Raw genomic sequence first — 24,154 nt, forward strand, 5'->3', positions numbered from 1 at the left:
TTTTGATTTTTTAATCTAAAAGATTGTTTATTGACCTGGGCATGGTGGCACAGGCTAGTCCTGGCATCTCTGAGTTCAAGGCCAGCCTGTTCTACAAATAGAATTCCAAGACAATCAGGGCTACACAGAGAAACCCAATCTCGAAAAATCAAAATAAATATATATGTAATTTATGTGTTATATATATATATTATATATGCTTATATATATAATAGGTATTATTGAGTATTATTTATATGTGTAAAGATATATGTTTATGCCGGGCGTGGTGGTGCACGCCTTTAATCCCAGCACTCGGGAGGCGGAGGCAGGAGGATTTCTGAGTTTGAAGCCAGCCTGGTCTACAAAGTGAGTTCCAGGACAGCCAGGGCTACACAGAGAAACCCTGTCTCGAAAAACCAAAAAAAAAAAAAATATATGTTTATGTATATAATACATATTGTTTATGTATAATATATATTATTGGAGGCAGGAGGGGCACAGAAAACTTTGTGGCGAATTAGTTCTCACCTTCCACATTATATGAATTTCAGGGATAACCAGTTTGCAATCCTCCCGGCCCTGCTCTAGATTTATGACTTTATTTATTACATCTCCAGATATGGGTTCCACTTTTTCTTCTTTGAGGACAGGTCAGCACCATCAACCAGCTCCCACTTTTCGGACCTGAGAAAGCGGACCAAGAGCGACCTCAGTGGAACAGTCTCCAGTCTACAGGGTTGGCTAGGAGGTGTGCAGGTTCAGTAGCATCCCCTAGGTGGCGCTCGCTCCGCCCCGACCCCGCTCAGGCACGTTTGCACATGCGTATTGCCTCTCCCACGCCACTCCTCCACACACGCGCACTTCTTTTTTTTTTTTTTTTAACTTTTTTTTTTTTTTTTTTTTTTGGTTTTTTGAGACAGGGTTTCTCTTTATAGCTCTGGCTGTCCTGGAGCTCACTTTGTAGACCAGGATGGCCTCGAACTCAGAAATCCGCCTGCCTCTGCCTCCCGAGTGCTGGGATTAAAGGCGTGCGCCACCACGCCCGGCCACACGCGCACTTCTGACGCAACCAGAGACCTCAGGAAGCCGAGCTCCGCGCTCCGGAGGGGGAGAGGGAGAAAAGAGGAAGAGCGGATCCGGAAGTAGGCTCCAAGGGGTCTAGTTCTCTTGCTCCGGCGGACTAGAACAGTCCAGACTCAGGGGGCGTGGCCCAGGAGGCGGAGGGCACCGTGATTGGCTCGCGACCGCGGCGCCGGCGCGGATTGGCTTCTGCGGATTGAAGCGCGTTGACTGCGCGGAGGTTGAAATTCAAAAGTGGCGGGTGTAGCTGATTGGCCTGGCGGATTGTCCTGGCTCCTGGACAGCCTGGCTCCGGCGTTTTGCGGCGCGAGCCCTTGAGAGGACGCGGGTCTCGTCACCCTGCCTGCTGCCTTTGCATCCCTTCCTGTGCGGACCACCATGGACGTGCAGGCGCAGGTGAGTTCGGCGTAGACGGCCTCGCGCCAAGATCGGAGGACGCAGGCCGGCCGCCCGGAGACCTGCGTCCCGGGGACAGGTCGGGGCAAGCCGTCCTGCAGGGGAGGGTCGCACCGCCTCGCGCCCAGGACACCAGCAGCCGAGTCAGTGAGAGTAACACACACACACACACACACACACACACACACACACGGCGAGGTCCCAGGACGGTCGCTGCGACGTTGGACCGCCATTCCAGTCGTGCAGGAGCGACTATCCCGTGACCCTTATCCCCCTCCAGCATTTCCCATTTCGAATTCTCAAGCGGATTCGACATGTTTGTGCTTCTCAGTTCTTACAGATTGCCTTGTGGGAGAAGCGAGGGTTCTGAGAGAGGCCTTGTCGCTTGTCCGCAAAGTACATTCTTGCTGATGACCTGTTGTGTTGCTGCTGGATCGGGATAGAGGAAGGGGAGAGGAGAAATGGGGGCATCGTCCCAAAGGATCCTTATTCCCTCGCCTGCCTCTTTTGCTCATTTGGACTGCTGACTAGTTTATGGGTGCCCTTCTCCACCACAAGCATCTGAGGTGTATGTGTGTGGCAATTAATGGACTGATCTCTCTGGTGTCAGGAAAGGCCGGCCTGCATTCTTTGCTTACCAGTGTTTCAGTCTAGACTGACTCACAGTCGGTGTTCAGCTTGAAGAGACTTTCTGGTACTCACAGCCAAAAGGGAGGGCACTGCACTGTGACAGGTGACAGTAAAAAAAAAAAAAAAAAAAAAAAAAAAAAGGTGTTTCTCAGATTTGTTCCTGCAGTATTTGCCAAGCATCTTCTGGCCCTGCACAGCTGTACTTATGTAGGAGACAGGAGTCCTAGCTACCAGTGAGCTGACACTCCCTGGGGAGACAGACATAATACAAAGCTAGGAGGAGCAACATTAAGGTATGAGTTAAAACTGGAAGGAAGAGGTCTGTGGTGCAGTGCTAGGCGAGCATCCAAGAAACACACCTGGGTCTATAGTCCCCTGAACCAAAAGCAACAAACCATCCTGAGGTCAGAGGTCACCTGTGCGCAGGCTCAGACCAGAGCTTGGAGATTCAGGCCAGTGATACATTGTCTCCAAAAAAAGGAAAACAAACCCAATATAAATTTGACCTAGTAACCTGAAGCTGGTAGCATGTCCAAGAATAGCAGGGTTTGCTTGCTGATTTGTTGTTGTTGTTTTGTTTTTTTGTGTGTGTGTGGTGGTGGTAGCTGTTTTCCCTGTGTAGCCCTGGCTGTCCTAGAACTCGCTCTGTAGACCAGGCTGGCTTAGAACTCAGAGATCTGCCTGCCTCTGCCTCCCAAGTGCTGGGGTTAAAGGTGTGCGCCATCAGTGCCCAGCTGTGTGTTAAGTATCTGAGAGAAGGGGTCCTTGTGTCTCCCTTTATGGCAGGGAGAGAGAGATTTATACTGGTTAGAGTTGTCCAGAAAAAGCATGAAAAACATAAACGGTAGTGCTTTTCAATTACTCAGTAATAAAGTTGGGTTTTTGTTTTTTGAAATAGGGTCTTACCATGTTACTCTGGCTAGTCTAGAACTGGCTAGAACTGGTCTACCCACTGCTTCTGCAGCCAGAGAGTTGGGATCACTGCTCTTGGCTTTGTTATTGTTTACTTTTTTTTTTTTAGGAAAATGTATGAGAACCAATTTAGTGAACCATCTTTTTTTTTTTTTTTTTTTTAATCTCTGTCAAGGTGTGACTTTTGACATTATAGTGTAACATTGTTCTCTACAAACTCTGCCTCCCTCATAGCTTAGCCTGGGATGCATATGGCTATGGCAGCTAAGGAATTGGTTACTATACTGGCTAATTTGTGTCAACTTGACACAGTTATCACAGAGAAAGGAGCTTCAGTTGGGGAAATGCCTCTATGAGATCCAGCTGTAAGGCATTATCTCAATTAGTGATCAAGGGGGAAAGGCCCCTTGTGGGTGGGACCATCTCTGGGCTGGTAGTCTTGCTCTCTTCTATAAGAGAGCAGGCTGAGCAAGCCAGGGGAAGCAAGCCAATAAAGAACATCCCTCCCTGGCTTCTGCATCAGCTCCTGCTTCTGACCTGCTTGAGTTCCAGTCCTGACTTCATTCAGTGATGAATAGCAATGTGGAAGTGTAAGCCGAATAAACCCTTTCCTCCCCGACTTGCTTCTTGGTCATGATGTTTGTGCAGGAATAGAAACCCTGACTGACTAAGATAGTTACTTTATAAGTTATAGAGATGCTGCAACCCCTTGTCCTGTCCCTAACCCCACCCCATCCATGCAGCCCAGACTGACCTGGAATTCTATGTAGCTATGGATGGATGGCCAGGACAGCTTCTTTTAATGCTTCTACCCAGAGAGTCAGTGAGTTGAGTGCACAGGAGCTGAGGGAGACTGGAAACAGTGGTGGGCCCATGCCCATGTTCACTGCTAGACAGTTCAAGTAGTGCTGCAGCTATCAGCTTGGAGAGTTTAGGATTTGCAACCAAAGGCTGCCTGCAAGTGCCCTTATCTCCTGAGTTCCCTAACCAGCCTTTCTGTTTTTGTGCTGGGATTGAATGGTTCTCGCCACATGTTCTACTCACAGGCCATCTCCAAGTCTCTTTTGTTCATTTGTCCAATTGTAATTAAACAGCCTTGCTAAGTTGCCTAGGCCAGCCTCAAGCTTGGAATCTTTCTGCCTCACCCTCTCCAAAAGCTGGGATTATAGGCATCTGCCATCATGCTTAACCAAGATCATTATCCCGAAGCTGGACCAAAAGCAGTTAGTTCATTAGGCTTTGTAATATGTGCAGGGACCAGGTGTGGGGCATATGTCTGTAGTCCCAGCACTAGGGAGGCAGAGGCAGGTGGATCTCCATGAGTTGGAGGCCTGGATAGTCTGTCTACACTGTGAGTTCCAGGACAGCCAGGGCACAGAGAAACCTTGTCTCAATGCCCGTCCTCTAATAATATGTGCAGGGGTACATGAATTCTAAGGCAGTTCAAAACTTGGTCCCATCAAAATGCATTCTTAGCCGGGCGTGGTTGCCCACGCCTTTAATCCCAGCACTTGGGAGGCAGAGGCAGGTGGATTTCTGAGTTCGAGGCCAGCCTGGTCTACAAAGTGAGTTCCAGGACAGCCAGGGCTATAGAGAAACCCTGTCTCGAAAAACCAAAAAAAAAAAAAAAAAAAAAAAAAAAATATATATATATATATATATATATATGCATTCTTGCAGGACTCCTATCTTAATGACCTGTGTCTTTTTTTTTTTCCTCTGAGACAGGGTTTCTCTGTATAGCCCTGGCTATCCTGGAACTCACTCTGTAGACCAGGCTGGCCTCGAACTCAGAAATTCGCCTGCCTCTGCCTCCCAAGTGCTGGGATTACAGGCGTGGGCCACCACTGCCGGCCTGTCTTGTTCTTAAGAGTCTCTTTGCCAGCAGGGTGTTGTGATGCACACCTTTAATCCAGGGGCTTGGGAGGCAGAGGCAGATGGATCTATGTGAAATTGAGGCCAGCCTGGGCTGCAGAGCAAGTTCCAGGACAGCGAGGGCTTCACAGAGAAACCCTGTCTCAAAAAAGAAAAGAAAACAAAACAAAAAAATGAAAACAAAACAAAAGAAAGGAAAGAAAAAAAAACTCTGTCTTTTTTTCTCAACAGAGGCCACCTTTGTTGGAAGTGAAGAGGAACGTAGAACTGAAGACGACCCTGGTCAAGTCCTCCTCCCGAGTGCCCCTGTCAGCGAGCAGGCTCAAGAGGGGTCCTGACCAGATGGAGGATGCCTTGGAGCCTGCAAAGGTGAGAGATGAGATATGTTTTGAATGCAGAATAAGAAAGATGGGGAGGGATAAAGACCAGTCACTGTGGATACTCATCTTTATCTCTTCCCAGAAACGGACACGAGTCATGGGTGCAGTGACCAAAGTTGACACATCCCGTCCCAGAGGACCCCGCCTCAGCACAGTGTCACAGACGCAGGGCCACACTGCAGGTGGGCTGTGGGGTGGGTGGGACCGAGTGTGAAGTGTCCTGATGTCTCCCTCTTTTTTCTTTCCGTTTGTATTGTTTCTGAGTGGATAATCCCCTTTCACTTACTTCAGAGCTCCAAAGGCACAAAGGTTGTTCGGTGGAGTTTGTCCTTCCCAGCTCTTGTCCTGGACGCCTGCTTCTTCCAGGCTGCTGTGCACGCTAGGGAAGAGGCTGAGTAGACGAGGGTGAGGGAGCAAGTGTGAACTGCTAACAGCACGCTGCAGGCACAGCACGGCCGGCTTAGGCTTCTCACTCATTCGGTTTGGGCATAGTGAGTCGTTCCTGGTCCTAGATGGGCACAGGAGCTGGACAGACACTGTAAGGACAAGGACAGGAGAGTCCTTTTTTTGGGGGGGGAGGGGAGGGTTGAGACAGGGTTTCTCTGTATAGCCTTGGAACTCACTCTGTAGACCAGGCTGGCCTTGAACTCAGAAATCCGCCTGCCTCTGCCTCCCAAGTGCTGGGATTAAAGAAGTGCGCCACCACGCCCGGCGAGAGTCCTTTTTAAAAAAAAAAAAAAATAGGAATCACTTCTTTCTTTTATGTCTGTGAGTACACTGCTGCTCTCTTCAGACTCAACAGGAGAGGGCATCAGATCCCATTACACATAAGGTGAGCCACCAAATGCTTGCTGGGAATTGAACTCAGGACGTCTGGAAGAGCAGTCAGTGCTCTTAACCTCTGAGGCAGCTCTCCAGCCCCCAAGGAGAGTCATCCTGTTTCCAACCCTTTAACGTACATACATACCAGTGCATGCCACCTAAATAAGTGTTGTACCATCTCGTTTTTCCCATCCTCGGACAGCTCAGAAAGGCCCTAAGAAGACAGGACCTCGTGGGTGCTCTACTGTTGGTGCAGGTAATAGTGCTTAAGCTGGGCTGACCAGGGAGGGCTCTGGTCCATGTAACGGCAATAGTGATGGAGGGGCTCTGGTCCTACAAGTCTTTTAGGGGAGGACTCGTGTTGGGATCACATTCGGGGACTTGTACATTAGGAAACACAGCCCTTGAGTCTGTTTATTTAATTTAATTTTTTTGTTTTTTTGTTTTTTGAGACAGGGTTTCTCTGTATAGTCCTGGCTGTCCTGGAACTCATTTTGTAGACCAGGCTGGCCTCGAACTCAGAAATCTACCTGCCTCTGCCTCCCAAGTGCTGGGATTAAAGGCGTGCACCACCACTGCCCGGCTTGTTTTAAACTTTATTTTTTTAATTTTTTTTTTTTTTTTTTTTACTTTATGTGTATGTACCTGAGCATGGTGCACATGCACGTGCACTGGATCCTCTGGAACTAGAGTTACAGTGGCTTGAGGCTTCTGACAGGGATGATGGGAGCCAGGCCTGAGGTCTGTGAGATCAGCAGGTGCTCAGCCTGCTCAGCCAGCTTTGTGGTTTTTGATGATTTTTCACTGTGACTCACATGGGCCCCCTAGTGCTCGGGGACAGGTGTGCCCTAGGTCCTATTTGTCCAGCCTTTAACTCCATGTCCATTCTACTTCTCTAGTGCTGAGGAGCCAGAAGCCAGCTCCCGCTGCTCCTGCCCAGAAGCCTGGCAGTAGGTGGCATATAAACCTTGGGTGAGAGGTGGGGGTGGGGGGAGGGGAGGTGGGAGTGCCCAGGAAGCGTCTTCTTCTATCTTCCTGTCAGGGAGAGGAAAGAGGTAGCTGAGGGCTGAAGACTGAAGGGTAGAAGGCCAAGGCTCCTGACCTGTGTTTGCCCCTTGTGTGCCCATGTTAGCATCCACTGCTCCTGTGGTGGTAGGGAAGAGACCTGGCAAACGCCCTGCCTGGGACCTGAAGGGCCAGTTGTGTGACCTCAATGAAGAGTTGAAACGCTATCGGGAGAAGACTCAAACGCTGGAACTGGAGAACCGGGGTCTTCAGGAGCAACTCAGAGAGGTCCAGGAGCAAGCCACGACCCTGGGGACAGAGCGGACCACCCTGGAAGGGGAGCTGGCCAGTGTACGCAGCCAAGCTGAGCAGGACCAGCAGAGGCTGGAGAAGCTGAGTGCCCGTGTCTTGGAGCTGGAGGAAAGTCTGGGTACCAGGGAAAGGCTGCTTCAGGAGCTTCAGAGAGAGCGGCTGCAGTTACAGGAGGAGCGGAGCACACTGAGCACCCAGCTGGAGGAGCAGGAGGTAAGGCCAGCCGCACAGGTGACCCTCCCTAGCAAGGGCCACACTCGCTCCCTCCCTCGGGCTCCCCTGAAGCCTCAGAAGGCCTGTGCTCCTCTCGCTGCAGCAGAGTCCACTGGGCCTGAGCAGCTTCTCACACTGCTGCCCTCTCCCCTCCCTCCCTCTTACCATGTGTGTGAGCTCTACTGAGTGCAAGGCGGCTGTGTGGTGTGGTGTGGCTGCTTCTCAGGCACTTGGGAAGAGCATGCCCCCCTTACCTACCAGGTCCCGGGATCTTCCCGCCTCTGATCCTCAGCTCTGGGATTACAAGTACACTAGGGATTTTAACTTAGGTCCTTCTGCTTTTACATCAAGTGCAAGATCACTGTGAGATCTCTGAAGTCCGTGGGACACACACACCCTCGCCCCCTATTTTCTTATCCTCTTTCTTTCCCAGACTGCGAAGTCCATGTGCCCCACCTTGGCACAAGACTTGCTCTAACTGTTGCATCCCACCCTCTGTCTGTCTGCTCTAAACAGAGGAGGTTTCAGGCCTCAGAAGCAGCTCTGTCAAGCAGCCAAGAAGAGGTGTTGTGTCTTCGGCAGAAGACTGAAGCCCAGGTGACCTTGCTGGCTGAGCAAGGAGACCGGCTCTATGGGTTAGAGATGGAGCGGCGGCGACTCCACAACCAGCTGCAGGAACTGAAGGGCAATATCCGGGTGTTCTGCCGTGTACGCCCTGTCCTTGAAGGGGAATCCACTCCATCTCCTGGCTTCCTCGTGTTTCCTCCTGGCCCTGCTGGACCCTCTGATCCCCCGACTGGCCTTAGCCTCTCACGATCTGATGATCGGCGCTCCACCCTGACTGGGGCCCCTGCACCCACTCTCCGCCATGATTTCTCCTTTGATCGGGTGTTCCCGCCGGGAAGCAAGCAGGAGGAAGTGTTTGAAGAGATCGCCATGCTTGTCCAGTCAGCACTGGATGGCTACCCTGTGTGCATTTTTGCCTATGGACAGACAGGCAGTGGCAAGACCTTCACTATGGAAGGAGGGCCTAGGGGAGACCCCCAATTGGAAGGGCTGATCCCTCGGGCCATGCGGCATCTGTTCTCTGTGGCCCAGGAGATGAGCGGCCAGGGCTGGACATACAGTTTTGTGGCGAGTTACGTAGAGATCTACAATGAGACCGTTCGAGACCTGCTAGCTACTGGGCCCCGCAAGGGACAAGGGGGCGAGTGTGAGATCCGTCGCGCAAGCCCAGGGAGTGAGGAGCTTACTGTCACCAATGCCCGCTATGTCCCTGTTTCCTGTGAGAAAGAGGCAAGTAGGAACTGAGCTGGGGGAGCGGGCAGAAGCTCAGCAGGGACGGAGGATGGGCTGTGAGGGTGGCAGCGCCTCCGACTGAGAGGGTGAACTGCGAGGAGGAGTGGAGAGGGGTGACACACTCTGCCAGGTGAGTCTCAGGACTCACTTCCTGCCACTAACATTGCCAGGTCACCCTAGCCGGGATGCTTACCTGACTGTTCCGTCTCAGGGCTCAATTGCGCCTCTGGAGGTCTTCAGGCAGTGAAGCTTCTTGGGTTGTCTGTCCTTTTATTCTTTTTGAGAGCATTGCACTGTAGCCCTGGCTGCCTTAGAGCTCAAGACAGACCTGTCTCAGCCTCCGGAGTGCCGGGATTATAGGCCTAAGCCACTACACTTGGCCTGTTTTTATTTAGAGCCATGGTTTCACAAGAACCCTTGAGATACTCCCTCTGTATCTCAAGGAGGTTTCAAATGTCTAGTTCTTGTCCTTCAGCCTCCCAAGCAGCTGGGATTACAGGCTTATGTGTTTAGACCCAGTCTGGGTTCTGTCTAAGTGTGCACACACTCATTCTGCTGCTCTGCGGTTTTGCTCCAGAAGGGCAAGGACACCTCACCAGCGTGTCCCAGCTCTGAGTGCCTATCCCTCTTGTCAATCCCATCCCTAGGTGGAGGCTCTGCTCCATTTGGCTCATCAGAACCGGGCTGTGGCCCACACTGCCCAGAATAAGAGATCATCACGCAGTCATAGTGTGTTCCAGCTGCAGATTTCTGGAGAGCATGCAGCCCGGGGCCTGCAGTGTGGCGCTCCCCTCAACCTTGTGGACCTAGCTGGGAGTGAGCGGCTAGACCCTGGCTTACCCCTAGGCCCTGGGGAGCGTGATCGTCTTCGGGAAACACAGGCCATTAACAGCAGTCTGTCTACACTGGGACTGGTCATAATGGCCCTGAGCAATAAGGTACGAATAGATGTATGGGCAGGTAAGGTGAGGGGGCCATGGTGTAGCTGTGAGAACCCTGCTGTGTCCTAACTGACTGTGCCCTTAACCCTCCAGGAGTCCCACGTGCCTTACCGAAACAGCAAGCTCACCTACTTGCTGCAGAACTCTCTGGGTGGCAGTGCCAAGATGTGAGTAGAAGGGAGACATTGAAAGGACTCTAAGGGGGCTGGAGAGATGGCTCAGCAGTTAAGAGCACTGACTGCTCTTCCAGAGGTCCCGAGTTCAATTCTCAGCAACCACATGGTGGCTCACAACCATCTGTAATGGGATCAGATGCCCTCTTCTGGTGTGTCTGAAGACAGCTACAGTACACTTAAATAGATAAAAATAAATCTTTTTTTTTTTTAAAAAAGGAAGGACTGTAGGACTCCAGTCTTAAGATGAGGAGGAGAGAGACAGCTGTGTATGTGCTTGGCAGACCACTGACGTGGGCTTGGACCCTTTTCTTTCCACAGGCTTATGTTTGTGAATATATCTCCTCTGGAAGAGAATGTCTCCGAGTCTCTGAATTCACTACGCTTTGCTTCCAAGGTACAATGACTATTCTGCATAGTTTTCTATTCTTGTGACAAGACAGTGTGACCAAGGAACTTAGAGTTTACTGGGGACTTACAGTTTCAGAGGGTTAGAGCCCATGACTATCATGGTAATGGAACAAGGCAGTAGGCAGGCAGGCAAGGTTGGAGCAGTAGCTGAAGCTCACATCTTGAGACCCAACCATGAGGCAGAGAGACTGGGAGTTAAATGCATTCAGAGCACCCTCCTCCCCACAAGCACACATACCCTTCTCTGGGAAGGCCACACCTCCTAATCCTCTCCAAACAGTCTCCGCTTCTCTCCACCAACTGGGGCCTGAGTATTGAATACATGAGCCTATGGGGCCGTTCTTCTGTGAACCGTCACATCTGCCCACACTCTCAGGACTCCTGGCTGCTTAGCAACATCTCCATCATGCCTCCTGATCAAGCTAGGGCACATCTGTCCAGAAAGGATTTAAACTTGCTAGGCATCTTGGGTACTGATTCCATTCCATTCCATTCAATCATTTATTTATTTATTTATTTAGGTTTTTCGAGACAGGGTTTCTCTGTATAGCCCTGGCTGTCCTGGAACTCACTCTGTAGACCAGGCTGACCTCAAACTCAGAAATCCGCCTGCCCCTGCCTCCCAAGTGCTGGGATTAAAGGCGTGCGCCACTACCACCTGGCTCTGATTCCATTTTTTTTTTCTGATTCCATTTTTTTTTTTTAAAGATTTATTTATTATATGTAAGTACACTGTAGCTGTCTTCAGACACACCGGAAGAGTGTCCAGATCTCGGATGGTTGTGAGCCACCATGTGGTTGCTGGGATTTGAACTCCGGACCTTCGGAAGAGCAGTCGGGTGCTCTTACCCACTGAGCCATCTCACCAGCCCCTCTGATTCCATTTTTAACGTCTGGCATTTGAATTAATATTTTTAGAAGAAATAACCAGTCGGGACTGTATTGCAAGAAGCAGCTCTGTCCGTGTTCTGAGACCTCTCCTATGTTTGTACTCTTGTCCCTTGCTGCTTTGCTCTTTGAATGGCCGGAAGATTACTCCCAGCGCACGGGATTGCGAGTTACTTTCAGCTCTTGTTGGACTCTACCGGAGTGTTCTCTCCTGTCCCCACCGCTGGGCTGGAGCATCTCCACCTTGTTCTGATTGCAGACCAGGCTCCCTGGACACCTCTGCATTTCCCAGTCACATCTGTCTAGAGAAATGTGCTGGGATGGAATTGCCAGAACAAAGGACATGTACAGATTTTTGAAAATTTCCCAAGTAGACATTGAAATTCTAAATCTCACCAGGGGCTAGACAGTACCCATGACCTCCTCTATTGTAGGGATGAGCAGGCCTCGGGTTCATTACTATCTACCTTGGTGGGTCATTTTTCTCCTGGTTTCCCCTTTTCCTGCAGGTAGAAGAGCTTTTTGAGTTCTGACTTAATTTGGTGTCTGATCATGACTGGGTCTGCCCTCTGCCAGGCAGAGTGGTCAGGCATGTTAACACCTGCACTGTGCTGCCTGAAAAATTACTTGGCCTGTTTATCACCTGTTTGTCAGGGCTTGAACCGGGTCCTTGTCACAGTAAGCATGAGCTATGTGACGAGCCTAATTTCTCAAAGCTAATGAGCAGGCTTGAGCCATATATGGTGCCACACATTTTTTTGTCCTAGTACTTGATAGGCTGAGGCAGGCTGATGTCTGTAAGTTTAAGGCCATCGTGGTCTACAGAGTGAGTTCCAAGACAGCCAGAACGATTTAGAGAGATACTGTCTCAAAAAGGGGGTGGGGGACAGCTTTAAAGTGTTTTACAGGTTCCACAGATAGCTCGGTGGTTAAGAAAACTTGATGCTCTTGCAGAGGACCTGAGTCCCACCCAGTGCCTGACATCCTGACATCTAGCTCTAGAGACTGCTACACCCTCTGCAGGCACCAGGCATCCTACACATAAAATAAACGAATCTTAAGTTATTTTGTGTGTGGTTAGAGGATAACTTGTAGGATTGCAGGGCTTGTTTCTCCCCTTGTGGGCCCTGGAGAGCAAACTTAGGTTGTCATGTCATCAGATTTGATGGCAAGCATCCTTTCTAGCTGAGCTATTTTCCTGCCCCCAACCCTAACATCCTATATGTTAATGTCAGCCCTGTATGAGGCAGGAGGGATGTTAAGTCGGCTTCTCATGCTTTTGACGATTTCTTTATTTTTATTTTATGTGTATTGGTGCTTTGCCTGCATGTATGTTTGAAGGTACCAGATCGCCTAGAATTAGAGCTACAGACAGTGGTGAACTGTGATGTAGGTGCTGGGAATTGAACCCAGGTCCTCTGGAAGAGCAGTCAGTGCTCTTAACCACTGAGCCATCTCTCCAGCTCCTAAATATAACTTTTATTTTCTTGTTGTCTCTGGGGTTTACTGCCTCGTCTGCTAACCTGGTCCTGGCCCTGGAAGCTTCTAGCCTTCCTTCAGTCTGCTCTAGGCCTAGAATGATTTCAGCTTCTGAGACTTAATGCTGAATAAGTTCACCCTTTCTGGTTCTTTCTGAGCTCTGGCCGGCTGGTTCAACTCACTGTTGTGGCTGACTGATCAATCTGGCTTCTCTCAGCCTTTCCTAAATCGACTCTGCTTGGCCTCCTCATGCTAAGTCTGGCAATCTGTTGGAATCTTCTGGCTCCTTCTCATTCTCTGGCTTGTCTGTCTTCACCTGTGTCCAGCTTGTTCTCTTTCTGCAACCAGTTCTGTAAAACTGTCCCAGTAAAGTTGCCTTTCTCCACTTCTCTCTCTGCACTGCCCCTCTTAGAGATTTGGTTTGGTTAGATTGGTAATTCTAGTTCAAATTCTTGACCTATTTAATAGCTGGGACAATTGGTGTACCTGTTACATCATAAGTACCCAGTCTAGTTCTACATTTATTAAGTATTTGCTTAACTTTTTCTCTCTTCTTTCTTTTTTGGTGGTGTTAGAGATCTCCCAGAGAGCCTTGTGTGTGTTCAGCAAGTGCTCTTTCCCTGAGCTGCCTCCTCCGCTGCCACTGCCATCTCCTCTCTCTTTTATTTCCTGTTTGAGGCAGGTCCCAGGTAGCCTAGGCTCGCCTGGAGCTCATCTCCTGCCTGCCTGTCGGTTGCTGAGGCCGAGACCTGTGTCCAGGCTCATTGGTTCTCAGGAGTGAGTTAATGAAATAGTAATGCTCCATCCATTATTTTGTTAGAGGGCTTTAGAATGGTGATTTCTAATCAGTATTCATTACCACTGACTTTTTTACAAAGACGCCCTTACCAAGTAAAAGCATTCCTCAGATGCTGTTGTGGGTCAGTCTGTGAACACGTGAAGCAGAGGCCTGAGGTGTGCATATCAGAGTTAGAATAGCTGTAGCCTGTTAAGCGTTAAAGGTATGGACTAACTGACGCTGACATGGGAATGTGCTGTGCTGAGGTGGACATGCATGAGGTGTAGGGAAAGATGCATGCAGACATGCTGTATAGGAAAAGGTGCATCCAGCTCTTTTTTTGATAAGTATTTTGTATGCTTGTATATGTGTGCACTATGTGTGCCTGATGCCTAAGGAAGCCAGAAGAGGAGGCTGCATTCCCTGGTACTGGAGTCATAGACAGTGCTGAGCTGCTGTGTGGTTCCAACGTCCTTAGGAATTCAACCTGTGCTCTCAATCTCGGACCCTCTTCTCCAGCCCCAAAATGATGGGTTTAACTATTATTTATTAATATTTAGCTGTGTGTGGTGGCACACGCCCTTAATCCCAGCACCTAAGAGGCAGAGACAGATAAATTTCTGAGTTTGAGGCTACCTTGATTTACAGAGTAAGTTCCAGGACAGCCAGGGCTACACAGAGAAATCCTGTTTCAAAAAGAAAAAAGAAATAAAAGTCGTATTTTATGTGAATGTTTTGCCTGCGGAGGAATGTTTGCACATTTGTACTTGGTATCTGAGGAGGTTAGAAGAAGGCATTGGATTTCCTGGAACTGGAGTGGGTTGTTGTGAGCCACCATGTAGGTGCTAACAACTGAATCCAGGTCCTCTGCAAGAGCTAGTGCTTTTAAATACTGAGTCATCTCTCCAGCCTCAAGATGCTGAGTCCTCTATAGGTGTTCATTATTGAGTTCCTATCCTGAGTGACTCCATATGTGCCCATAAGCTTTTATGAGGAGGGCAGGCATTATAGGTGCTTACATACTTGACACCCATCCGTCTTTCCACTTACTCTTCCTGATCATCACAGTGCTACATCTTCAAGTTAGCTCCTGTCTCATTTCTTTGGGCTGGGCAAGCTCTCTACCACTAAATTAACAATCCCACCGCTCATGTGTCCTTTGATCTGTACCTAGTAGTCTATGTCTCCAATTCTCTTCTGTGGTGATTTTTTTTTCCTCAGGAACCCTAGTTTTCAAAGGAGCTTAATGTCTTGATGGGATTTTGTAGGAGAGCTTTGTTGTGTCTAGTCCAGGGTGTTGCTGAAAATGGCGACCTCTCTGCTACTGTAGTTTTTGTGTAGCTGTCTCAGTTAGCTTTCTAATAATGTGATAAAACTCCATGATCAAAAGCAAGGTGAAGTTGAAAGGACTAGTCCATGTCCAGGGATGTCAGGTCAGTAACTTCTTTTTTTTTTTTTTTTTTTGGTTTTTCGAGACAGGGTTTCTCTGTATAGCCCTGGCTGTCCTGGAACTCACTCTGTAGACCAGGCTGGCCTCGAACTCAGAAATCCTCCTGCCTCTGCCTCCCGAGTGCTGGGATTAAAGGTGTGCGCCGCCATGCCCGGCTTAGGTCAGTAACTTCTTTAGGCCATAATGGAGTGCTGTTTACTGCTTGCTCTTCTTGGCTTCCTCAGCCGGTTTTCTTACACACCTCATTAGGGAACCACCTTTTCAGGGGAGGCAGTGGCCCACACTAGGGTTGGGTCCTTCAATATCAATCATTGATTAAGAAAAGGCTTGCTCACAGGCCAGTCTGATGGGATATTTTCTCAATTGATGTCCCCTCTTCTCAAATGAGTAGCCGGTGTCATGTTGACATAAAAACTAGCCAGCACTATAAAGCTTCGTCTTTTCAGACTTGTGGTCTCTTCCAGGCTTAGTGGACATAGCATCACCATCCCTCCAGGGGAGCAGGCTGAACCTGCTTCCATAGCCAGAGATTTCAGAGATTCAGATGGTGGGCCCAGCGCAGGGGCAGGATGGAAAGGCTTCTGATCTGTAAACCTTGATCTTGTGTAACCCTGTTTATCGGTCCACAGGTGAACCAGTGTGTCATTGGTACTGCTCAGGCTAATAAGAAGTGAAGTCGGATCCAGAGCCTGATTCCCTTGCAAGCCAGTGCGCATTCGTCTCTGTTTTAGTGTGTATTCGGTGGGGGTGGTTGGGCGTTGAGACATGATTTTATTGGGTGAACAATATTTATTATGTAATCAACTATAAATAAAGAATAATCTGTTGGTTAATCTTTTTCTTAATCTTAGATTTTAACAAATTGTGTACAGTTGTGTTGCCTGAGTGTATGCATGCACCATGTGCATGTCTCCTGCTCCTTGAGTTCAGAACAGGGCTTCAGGTCCTTCAGGAACTGGGATTATGGAATCCATGTGGGTCCTCTACAAAATCAGTCAGTGCTCTTAACCGCCCAGCCAGCTTCCCAGCCCGGCCCTTGTTACAGCTCTCAACGGTTTTATTAACGGTTTTAGCTGCCAAAGGAAGATATTGTAAGTAAATACCGTAAGCGCGTAGAAATGTCCATTGTGATGTGTTTGCAGAGTGAGGCTATGGGCTTTCACTTGGTGGGGCACACTTTGCCGTCCTGATGCCTCTTCTTTACCCTTCAGCACAGGGAATTGTGCCCATAGCTGCCCGAACTGGGCCCTCTTAACAATTTCTTAGGACTGCCTCAGCCCAGAACGGGAATGCTCTTGTCTGGTGTGAGTGCCAGTGCACTCCACAATCTCTTCCTTTCCCTGCCCTGTTCGAACCATGGTTCTGTGCTGCCTATTGGCTGGTGTGGGTGCGTCACCAACTCAGTACTAGTTCCAAATAGCCCCTTGTCCTTTCCCTCCCTGGAGGAGCACAGCTACACCAGCAGCCAGAGGAGTGGCTGTGTGCCCAGATGCGGCGCGCAAGCGGGGTTTCGCGTGCGCAGAAGGGCTGGATGACATGAAGCAGGAATGGGGAGGTAACGGATGTGGCATGGGGCGGGGCCTGCAAGCTAGCTGCCAAAAAAGTTACTTAAGCTGCCCTCAGAGCAAGCCTTCTATCCGAACAAGGGGCTGCAGGGATTTCCTCATCCTCCCTGACGGGCCGCACCCCCAACAGCGCAGCACCCTCCAGGCCCGCTGGAGGTGAGGGAGGTGCTGCCTACCCATCCCTCTGTCTTCTCCCTGTGGTGCTCCCCACCCTCCACTCTCCTCCCTCCTCCTGTCACCTCCTGCCGCTGCTGCTGCTTTGGCTGCTGCGTCATACATCCCCAGAGTCGCCAAGACAGAGGGGCTGGGCCCAGGGACCTCCTGGCCTCTGCCTGCACGCACCCCCCCTCTCACACTCCCCCTCCCGGCGCTCAGATGGACTGATGGGCTGCTGTACTTGGGTACCATCAAAAAGGTAAGACCCACCTCTGATCTCACTGCCTTCCCAGTCTCCAGTTAGTTCTCATTCTAAAATTACATTTATATACAGCATGTATATAAAGGTGTGTGTGTGTGTGTTGCAGACTTGAGTCTGGTTCCCAGTACCCACTTCAGGTGACTAACACCTTCTATAACCCCAGCCCCTAGGGATCCAACACCCTCTAGCTTCCGCGGGCACCTGAACTCATATGTAGGTGCACATAACCACAAACAGAAACGCAGATAAACAAAGATAATCTCAGAGCGTTGGCCTTAACTATGTCTTCCACCCCGACCTCGCTAACATCTCCTTTCTCACCTCAGTAGCAAGGACAGGTGGTCTATGAAGATGCTCAGAGTTCCAGAGCTGCCTCCTCCTCAGGGGTCCTCAGGAGCCAGTCCCGAAACTTGGCCCATGGCAGGGGCCACAGCAGTTTGTAAGCAGCCTCCAGCATCAGCAGCGTCAGAAAGGCGAGGAAGATCTTGTCCAAAGCCTGCCACACGGGCCCCGGAGGAGGAATGGGACCCTGGGCAAATGCTAGGAACACGTCCCCCTCCACGCTGCCCTCTTCCTCTTTAAACAGACAACCCAGCCGTTATAGGGACCTTAATTTGAATGGACAGACATTCCTGGTCTCATTGGCCAAGGGTCAGTTTGGGGCCTCTCCTGACAGAGAGGGAGCCAGCAGCTTTAACAACAGGACTTGGGGTAGGGCTTCTAAATGGGGGCGGGGGGGGGGGGGGAAGCATCACTTAGCCCAAGCAGGTCAGATTTCCTCCGGTGGTCTTCAGAATGGGAGACAGAATAAAACCTAGCCAGGCTGAGAGGCACATGCTTGAATTCCCAACCTTCAGGATGCTGAGGCAGGAGGATCAAGGGTCACTGAGTGGTGTGTTTTATAAAAAGATGAGAGCCGGGCAGTGGCGAACGCCTTTAATCCCAGCACTTGGGATGCAGAGGCAGGTGGATTTCTGAGTTCGAGGACAGCCTGTGTCTACAGAGTGAGTTCCAGGACAACCAGGGCTACACGAGAAACCCTGATGAGAAAAGGAATATGTTTGGTGGAAGTACAGTAAACTATGTGGGGGGAGGGGGTGTCTCTGTGGGCTAATACTGAGGCATCCCTTCTCCCTGAGGGACCAAGCCATACAATAGACAATAGACAGTATAGTATAGAATAGAGTTTATTTAGGGCATGGGGAGGGGAGTTGAGAGAGGAGAGAGACAGAGAGAGAAGGGGAGAGGAGAGAGAGAGAGAAGAGGCTGGCCATGAGCACGTGGAGGGAGAAGGGGAGGGGAATAGAGAAAGAAAGGGGGAAGGGGGAGCAAGAGGAAAGAGCAAGAGAGAGAGAGGAGGGGGCAAGCAGGCCTCCATATTGTAGATCCGTTGGGTACAGTTCCTTGGAGCGCTCTGCTCCAACCCCTGCGGGCATTACCCAGCATTCTTCTCTGGCTGTGAAAACACAGCGCCCTCAAGTGGTGTCTGTGGAATAGCTAGCGTGTTGAAGGGAAGTCTTAGCTTCCTGAAGTGACTCTGCTATTTCACCTCTACCTCACATTTTTCTCACCCTTTGGCGGTGGGCTTGGTCTCAGATGCTGAGGGCACCACATGCTTCCGCTGAGCCACCCACAGCCTGGGCTTTTCTTTGCACACTAATTTGTAGGAAGTTACTTAGAGAAGCGGGGGGGTGGGGTGGGGGGGGGTCAGCTCACAGTATGTTCTTATCTCTTCTCTGGATGGGGCATACTCTGCCTTCCTAATATCTTTTTCTTTTTTTTTTTTTGGTTTTTCGAGACAGGGTTTCTCTGTGTAGCCCTGGCTGTCCTGGCACTCACTTTGTAGACCAGGCTGGCCTCGAACTCAGAAATCCACCTGCCTCTGCCTCCCGAGTGCTGGGATTAAAGGCGTGCGCCACCACGCCCGGCTCCCTAATATCTTTTTCATATTGCGGTTGGAAAGATAGTTTGGTGGTGTTGCTCATGAAGAGGACCCAGGATTCCCAGCATCCACTTGGTGGCTCACAACCATCTGGAACTTCAGTTCCGGGGGATCTGATGCCGCTTTTGTTTTCTGACAGCACCAGTCACACATCTGATGTCCAGACACATACATAGGCACAAAACCAAACCAAACAAACCAACTAAACCAACAAAAACATTGACAACCTCCGCAAAATTACAAAGCTCCCCAAACCCATAAAAACAAATCTAAAAAGTAATTTCTTTTTAACACTTACTCTGTGTGTGTGTGTGCTCACAATGTGTGTCACAGCACATCTGTGGAGATCAGAGGACAACATACAGCAGTCAAGTCTCTCTAGCATGTCATTAGGCTTGGGAGCAGGTACCTTTACTGAGCCATCTTCTCAGCTCATGTGTGGAATTTTGATTCCAACTGTGTCTTTCATCTCCACCTAGGGCTTAGTCTTAGGGAAGTCAGTGCAGTTCAAGCGAACTGGAGGTTATGCTTGAGTTAAAGAGAGAACAGAGGAGTCAGTTGAGCGGTGGAGCAGGTGTCTAGCTTTCATGAGGTTCTGGGTTCTACTGTGGCATTGAAAGAAAAAAAAGAGTTCTCTAGTTTTGGTTCTCAGACTGGAAAGATTTCTGTGGTAGAAAGTAAATGGAGCAGCAGAAAGAGATGTGAGGCCATATTGGGGTCACATCTGACATTGGCCCGAGCTTGCTGTTCCACAGTGGAGTATTGGCTCTGGGAACCTGCTTAGTGAGTGCTCAGTTCCACTGTTAGGAATACGCTACAAAGGAAATTCATCTTTAAAAACCATTGCATTTATTACCATTATCACTATTATTGCTGTTATTAGTGTGTGTGTGCGTGTATGGAGCTGAACATGTCATGGCGTGCATGTGAAGGTCAGAGAATAATTTGAGGGAGTCAGTTCATTTCTTCTACCATGTGCCTCCCAGGGCTGTAATTTAGGTTGTCAGGCTTGGTGGCAAGTGGCCAGTGCCTTTACCTACTGAAACAAATAATCCAGCTTGTTACAGAGCATCAGGCACCAAGAACTGACATCTTCCCGTGCTTTCTTGTCTCCTCCTTCGGGTTTTTCTTAAAGGTAAAAAACCAGACTGTGAAAACGTTACTGAGACTAGCATGGGAGAAGCTGAACCAAGTCTCCTGATAAATCCTGAAGACATTGTCCCCAAAGAACCAGGAAGTTCAGAAGAGACTGTCCGGACAATCCAGACATCAGGTGACAGAGTTTCTCACCAGTATAAGACAAAACGTCTTCTGAGATCAGCGCTGTGGTTGGAGCTGTCCCCTCGATGTGTAAGCATGCCTCATCCCTCGTCTGCAGCACGTCTGGAAGGGCAATGTTCCTAGTGTGTTCTTTTTTTTTTTTTTTTTTTTTTTGGTTTTTCGAGACAGGGTTTCTCTGTGTAGCCCTGGCTGTCCTGGAACTCATTTTGTAGACCAGGCTGGCCTCGAACTCAGAAATCCGCCTGCCTCTGCCTCCCGAGTGCTGGGATTAAAGGCGTGCGCCACCACGCCTGGCCCTAGTGTGTTCTTGCAGCGTTCCTAATTGCTCTCTGCATCTGACTCTAGAGTTTCTCAAGGCCTTATGTTTAACTGTGTATTGTAAGCACTCTGAGGTCTCACAGGTAAGTTTGACTGACCTCTTGACGATGGCCCAAGTTCAAAAGCAGTTCTATATTAATAAAACTGAGACAGTCATAGATGAGAATGTTGAATGCTTTCCTAAGCTCTACTTGGACTTCTGTGTTCAAGTATTCTTCTCTTGCCTCAGCCCCTTATGTCCTTGGAACCAAGGTGAATCCTGCTGTGCTTGGCTACACTCTTCTTTTTATGCAGTCTTTGGATTTTATGCAAGCACATTGTTGTTTAGGCTAGCTACATTTCAAGGGGTCTGTGGCCAAGTGTGACTGATTGCTGCTGTTCTACAGCTGGGGTTCAGGATGTTTTTGTCTCCCTCATTGATGACCTAGGTTACCCCACATTTGGTGTTCCAACCATTCCATCTGACATCTCTGCTCCCCGGATTCGTCGCGTCAGTGACGTGAATAACTACGGTGATGAAGGCAACGCTTACTCTCTGCCACACCCATCCATCTTCTCCCAGAAAGGTGTATTTGAGAGAGACTTCTTCAAGACCAGGTCAAAGGAAGAGGTAGAGATCACCTCAAACCTTGCACTTGGCAATGATCACTATTATTTTCGTGACCACCATTGTTGCTGTTGTCTTTTATTTCGTTTTTTTTCAAGATGGCATTTGCTGCTTACCCTGCTCTGGCCTGGTAGTCACTATGCAGCCCAGCCTGGCCTACAGGGCTTGGTGGTTTTTCTGTCTCGCTTCCCAAAGCATTGGGATTGCAGGCACGAACAAACATACTTGACTAGTGTCTTATTGACTTGTTTTGTTTTGAGACTGAGCTTTGCTAGGTAGCCCAGACTGAATGTGAAGTCATGATCCTCTTGATTCCTCCTACTGAGTTCAGGGATTACATACTGTTTTTTATTATTTATTTATTTATCTTTACATATTTTTTAATCCAATGCACAATATTTATCATCATAATCATCATCAATTTTTTTTTCTTTTTGAGACAGGGTTTCTCTGTGTAGCCCTGGTTGTCCTGGAACTCACCCTGTAGACCAGGCTGGCCTTGAACTCAGAAATTCACCTGCCTCTGCCTCCCAAGTGCTGGGATTAAAGGCATGCACCACCACGCCTGGCCACATCAACATCAATTTTATTATCATCTTGTGTAATCCAGGCCAGCCTCTGAATCAGCTGCATAGCTGAGGCTGGTTTTGAACTTCTGATCCTCTCACCTCCACCTCCTGAGTGCAGGTATGTGCCTGGCACTTGTGGTGCTGGAGATCGAATCCAGGGTTTGTGCATGGTAGGCAAGAGCTTTTTGAGCTGAGCCCCAGCCTTAGCCCCAGCCCCAGGCCATGACTTTCAGTTGTGACTTTTCAGAATTATGGCTTGTATAGGGGTCCTTGAATATAAGATTCTTATTTATTTAAATTTTTAGATTTATTTAATTATTTTATGTATGTGAGTACACTGTAGCTGTCTTGAGACACTCCAGAAGAGGGCATCAGATCCCATTATAGATGGTTGTGAGCCACCATGTGGTTACTGGAAATTGAATTCAGGACCTCTGGAAGGGCAGTCAGTGCTCTTAACCGATGAGCCGTCTCTCCAGCCCGAATATTCAGTTTGGTTGTAATGTGCTTTGAAGTTTTTTTTCTTTTTCTTCCCTCAGTATATTATATAATTCTTTCCCCCTTCAAACAGGGTCTCACTATGTAGGCCAGGTAGGCCTTCAACTCAAGAGCATCTTTCTGCCTCTCTCTGTCTCCCAAGTGATGACAGCACAGATGACAATGACAAGCACAGATGACCATGTCCACCTGCTTTTCTTTACTTACATTTACTGAATTTTTATTTTGGGAGTTACATTTTAAAAAATATAATTTATTTATGTGTGTGTGCGTGTGCACATGGGCCTGTGTATTTCATGTATGCCTGAGTATGTGTGGATGTCAGAGGACACCTGAGTATGTGTGGAGGTCAGAGGACACCTGAGTATGTGTGGAGGTCAGAGGACACCTGAGTATGTGTGGAGGTCAGAGGACACCTGAGTATGTGTGGAGGTCAGAGGACACCTGAGTATGTGTGGAGGTCAGAGGACACCTGAGTATGTGTGGAGGTCAGAGGACACCTGAGTATGTGTGGATGTCAGAGGACACCTGAGTATGTGTGGAGGTCAGAGGACACCTGAGTATGTGTGGAGGTCAGAGGACACCTGAGTATGTGTGGAGGTCAGAGGACACCTGAGTATGTGTGGAGGTCAGAGGACACCTGAGTATGTGTGGAGGTCAGAGGACACCTGAGTATGTGTGGATGTCAGAGGACACCTGAGTATGTGTGGAGGTCAGAGGACACCTGAGTATGTGTGGAGGTCAGAGGACACCTGAGTATGTGTGGATGTCAGAGGACACCTGAGTATGTGTGGATGTCAGAGGACACCTGAGTATGTGTGGATGTCAGAGGACACCTGAGTATGTGTGGATGTCAGAGGACACCTGAGTATGTGTGGATGTCAGAGGACACCTGAGTATGTGTGGAGGTCAGAGGACACCTGAGTATGTGTGGATGTCAGAGGACACCTGAGTATGTGTGGATGTCAGAGGACACCTGAGTATGTGTGGATGTCAGAGGACACCTGAGTATGTGTGGAGGTCAGAGGACACCAGAGTATGTGTGGAGGTCAGAGGACACCTGAGTATGTGTGGAGGTCAGAGGACACCTGAGTATGTGTGGATGTCAGAGGACACCTGAGTATGTGTGGATGTCAGAGGACACCTGAGTATGTGTGGATGTCAGAGGACACCTGAGTATGTGTGGAGGTTAGAGGACACCTGAGTATGTGTGGAGGTCAGAGGACACCTGAGTATGTGTGGAGGTCAGAGGACACCTGAGTATGTGTGGAGGTCAGAGGACACCTGAGTATGTGTGGATGTCAGAGGACACCTGAGTATGTGTGGAGGTCAGAGGACACCTGAGTATGTGTGGAGGTCAGAGGACACCTTGAGGGAGTTGGTTCTCTCCTTCCATTATGTGGGCTTAGAGAATCAAATTAAGGTCTTGGCAGCCAGCACCTTCACACCTTTGTTTTGTATTTAATAATAAAAATAAATAAGAATGAGAAAAGGTCTCACTCTACAGCACAGGCTTATCTCAGATTCACTATGTAGCCCAGGCTGGCTTTGAACTTCAACATTCCTGCTTTAGCCTTCCAAGTGCTGGAGCTACAGGAATGCACTCCCACGATGCCTGAAAAGTACTACAACTTTGATATCTACTAATTTCATATGTATGGGCACATATGCATATGTGAACACATGTATTTTTGTGGAGGACCAGTGACTGTCATATTAAATGTTAAAAGGCTTTTTTTAAATATATATTTTATTTTACGTACTTACTTTTTAAAATACAAAATCAAAAACATAAATCTTAGTCTGGACTTAAATTCATTGTTTCTAGATTTCAGATATATTAACTAACATTGGAGTCAAGCTCTCTGAAGAAGAATTCGAAAATGTGTGGAATCTTACTTCAAAAAAAACCCCAGCGAGGAGAAGTTTG

General features: G+C 48.9%; 2 protein-coding genes across 3 annotated transcripts; one reads left to right on the forward strand and one right to left on the reverse strand.

Annotated features, from left to right (window-relative positions):
• The first annotated feature begins 1,308 nt into the window (after window positions 1–1,308).
• Window positions 1,309–15,801, forward strand: LOC110284026 (kinesin-like protein KIFC1). Of its 2 annotated transcripts, XM_085832964.1 has the most exons (11): window positions 1,309–1,458; window positions 5,107–5,244; window positions 5,338–5,437; window positions 6,280–6,333; window positions 6,977–7,027; window positions 7,210–7,607; window positions 8,124–8,903; window positions 9,554–9,844; window positions 9,941–10,014; window positions 10,342–10,417; window positions 15,656–15,801. In XM_085832964.1, the coding sequence occupies exons 1-11, from the start codon at window positions 1,441–1,443 to the stop codon at window positions 15,698–15,700; spliced, it is 2,025 nt and encodes a 674-aa protein (XP_085689090.1). In that variant the 5' UTR covers window positions 1,309–1,440; the 3' UTR covers window positions 15,701–15,801. The 2 variants fall into 2 exon arrangements, with proteins under 2 accessions (XP_085689090.1, XP_085689091.1); XM_085832965.1 differs by lacking the exon at window positions 9,941–10,014.
• Window positions 15,802–17,364: 1,563 nt separating this feature from the next.
• LOC115029725 (small integral membrane protein 40-like) lies at window positions 17,365–17,589 on the reverse strand (the record flags this gene model as incomplete). Its single annotated transcript, XM_029471080.1, has 1 exon — window positions 17,365–17,589. A coding segment is annotated over one exon (225 nt), but the record flags the coding sequence as incomplete, so codon positions are not given.
• Window positions 17,590–24,154: the final 6,565 nt, after the last annotated feature.

This window comes from Mus caroli, unplaced genomic scaffold (genome assembly GCF_978045245.1).
Source record: "Mus caroli unplaced genomic scaffold, Mus_caroli_1 scaffold_18, whole genome shotgun sequence".
Taxonomy (NCBI): Eukaryota; Metazoa; Chordata; class Mammalia; order Rodentia; family Muridae; genus Mus; species Mus caroli.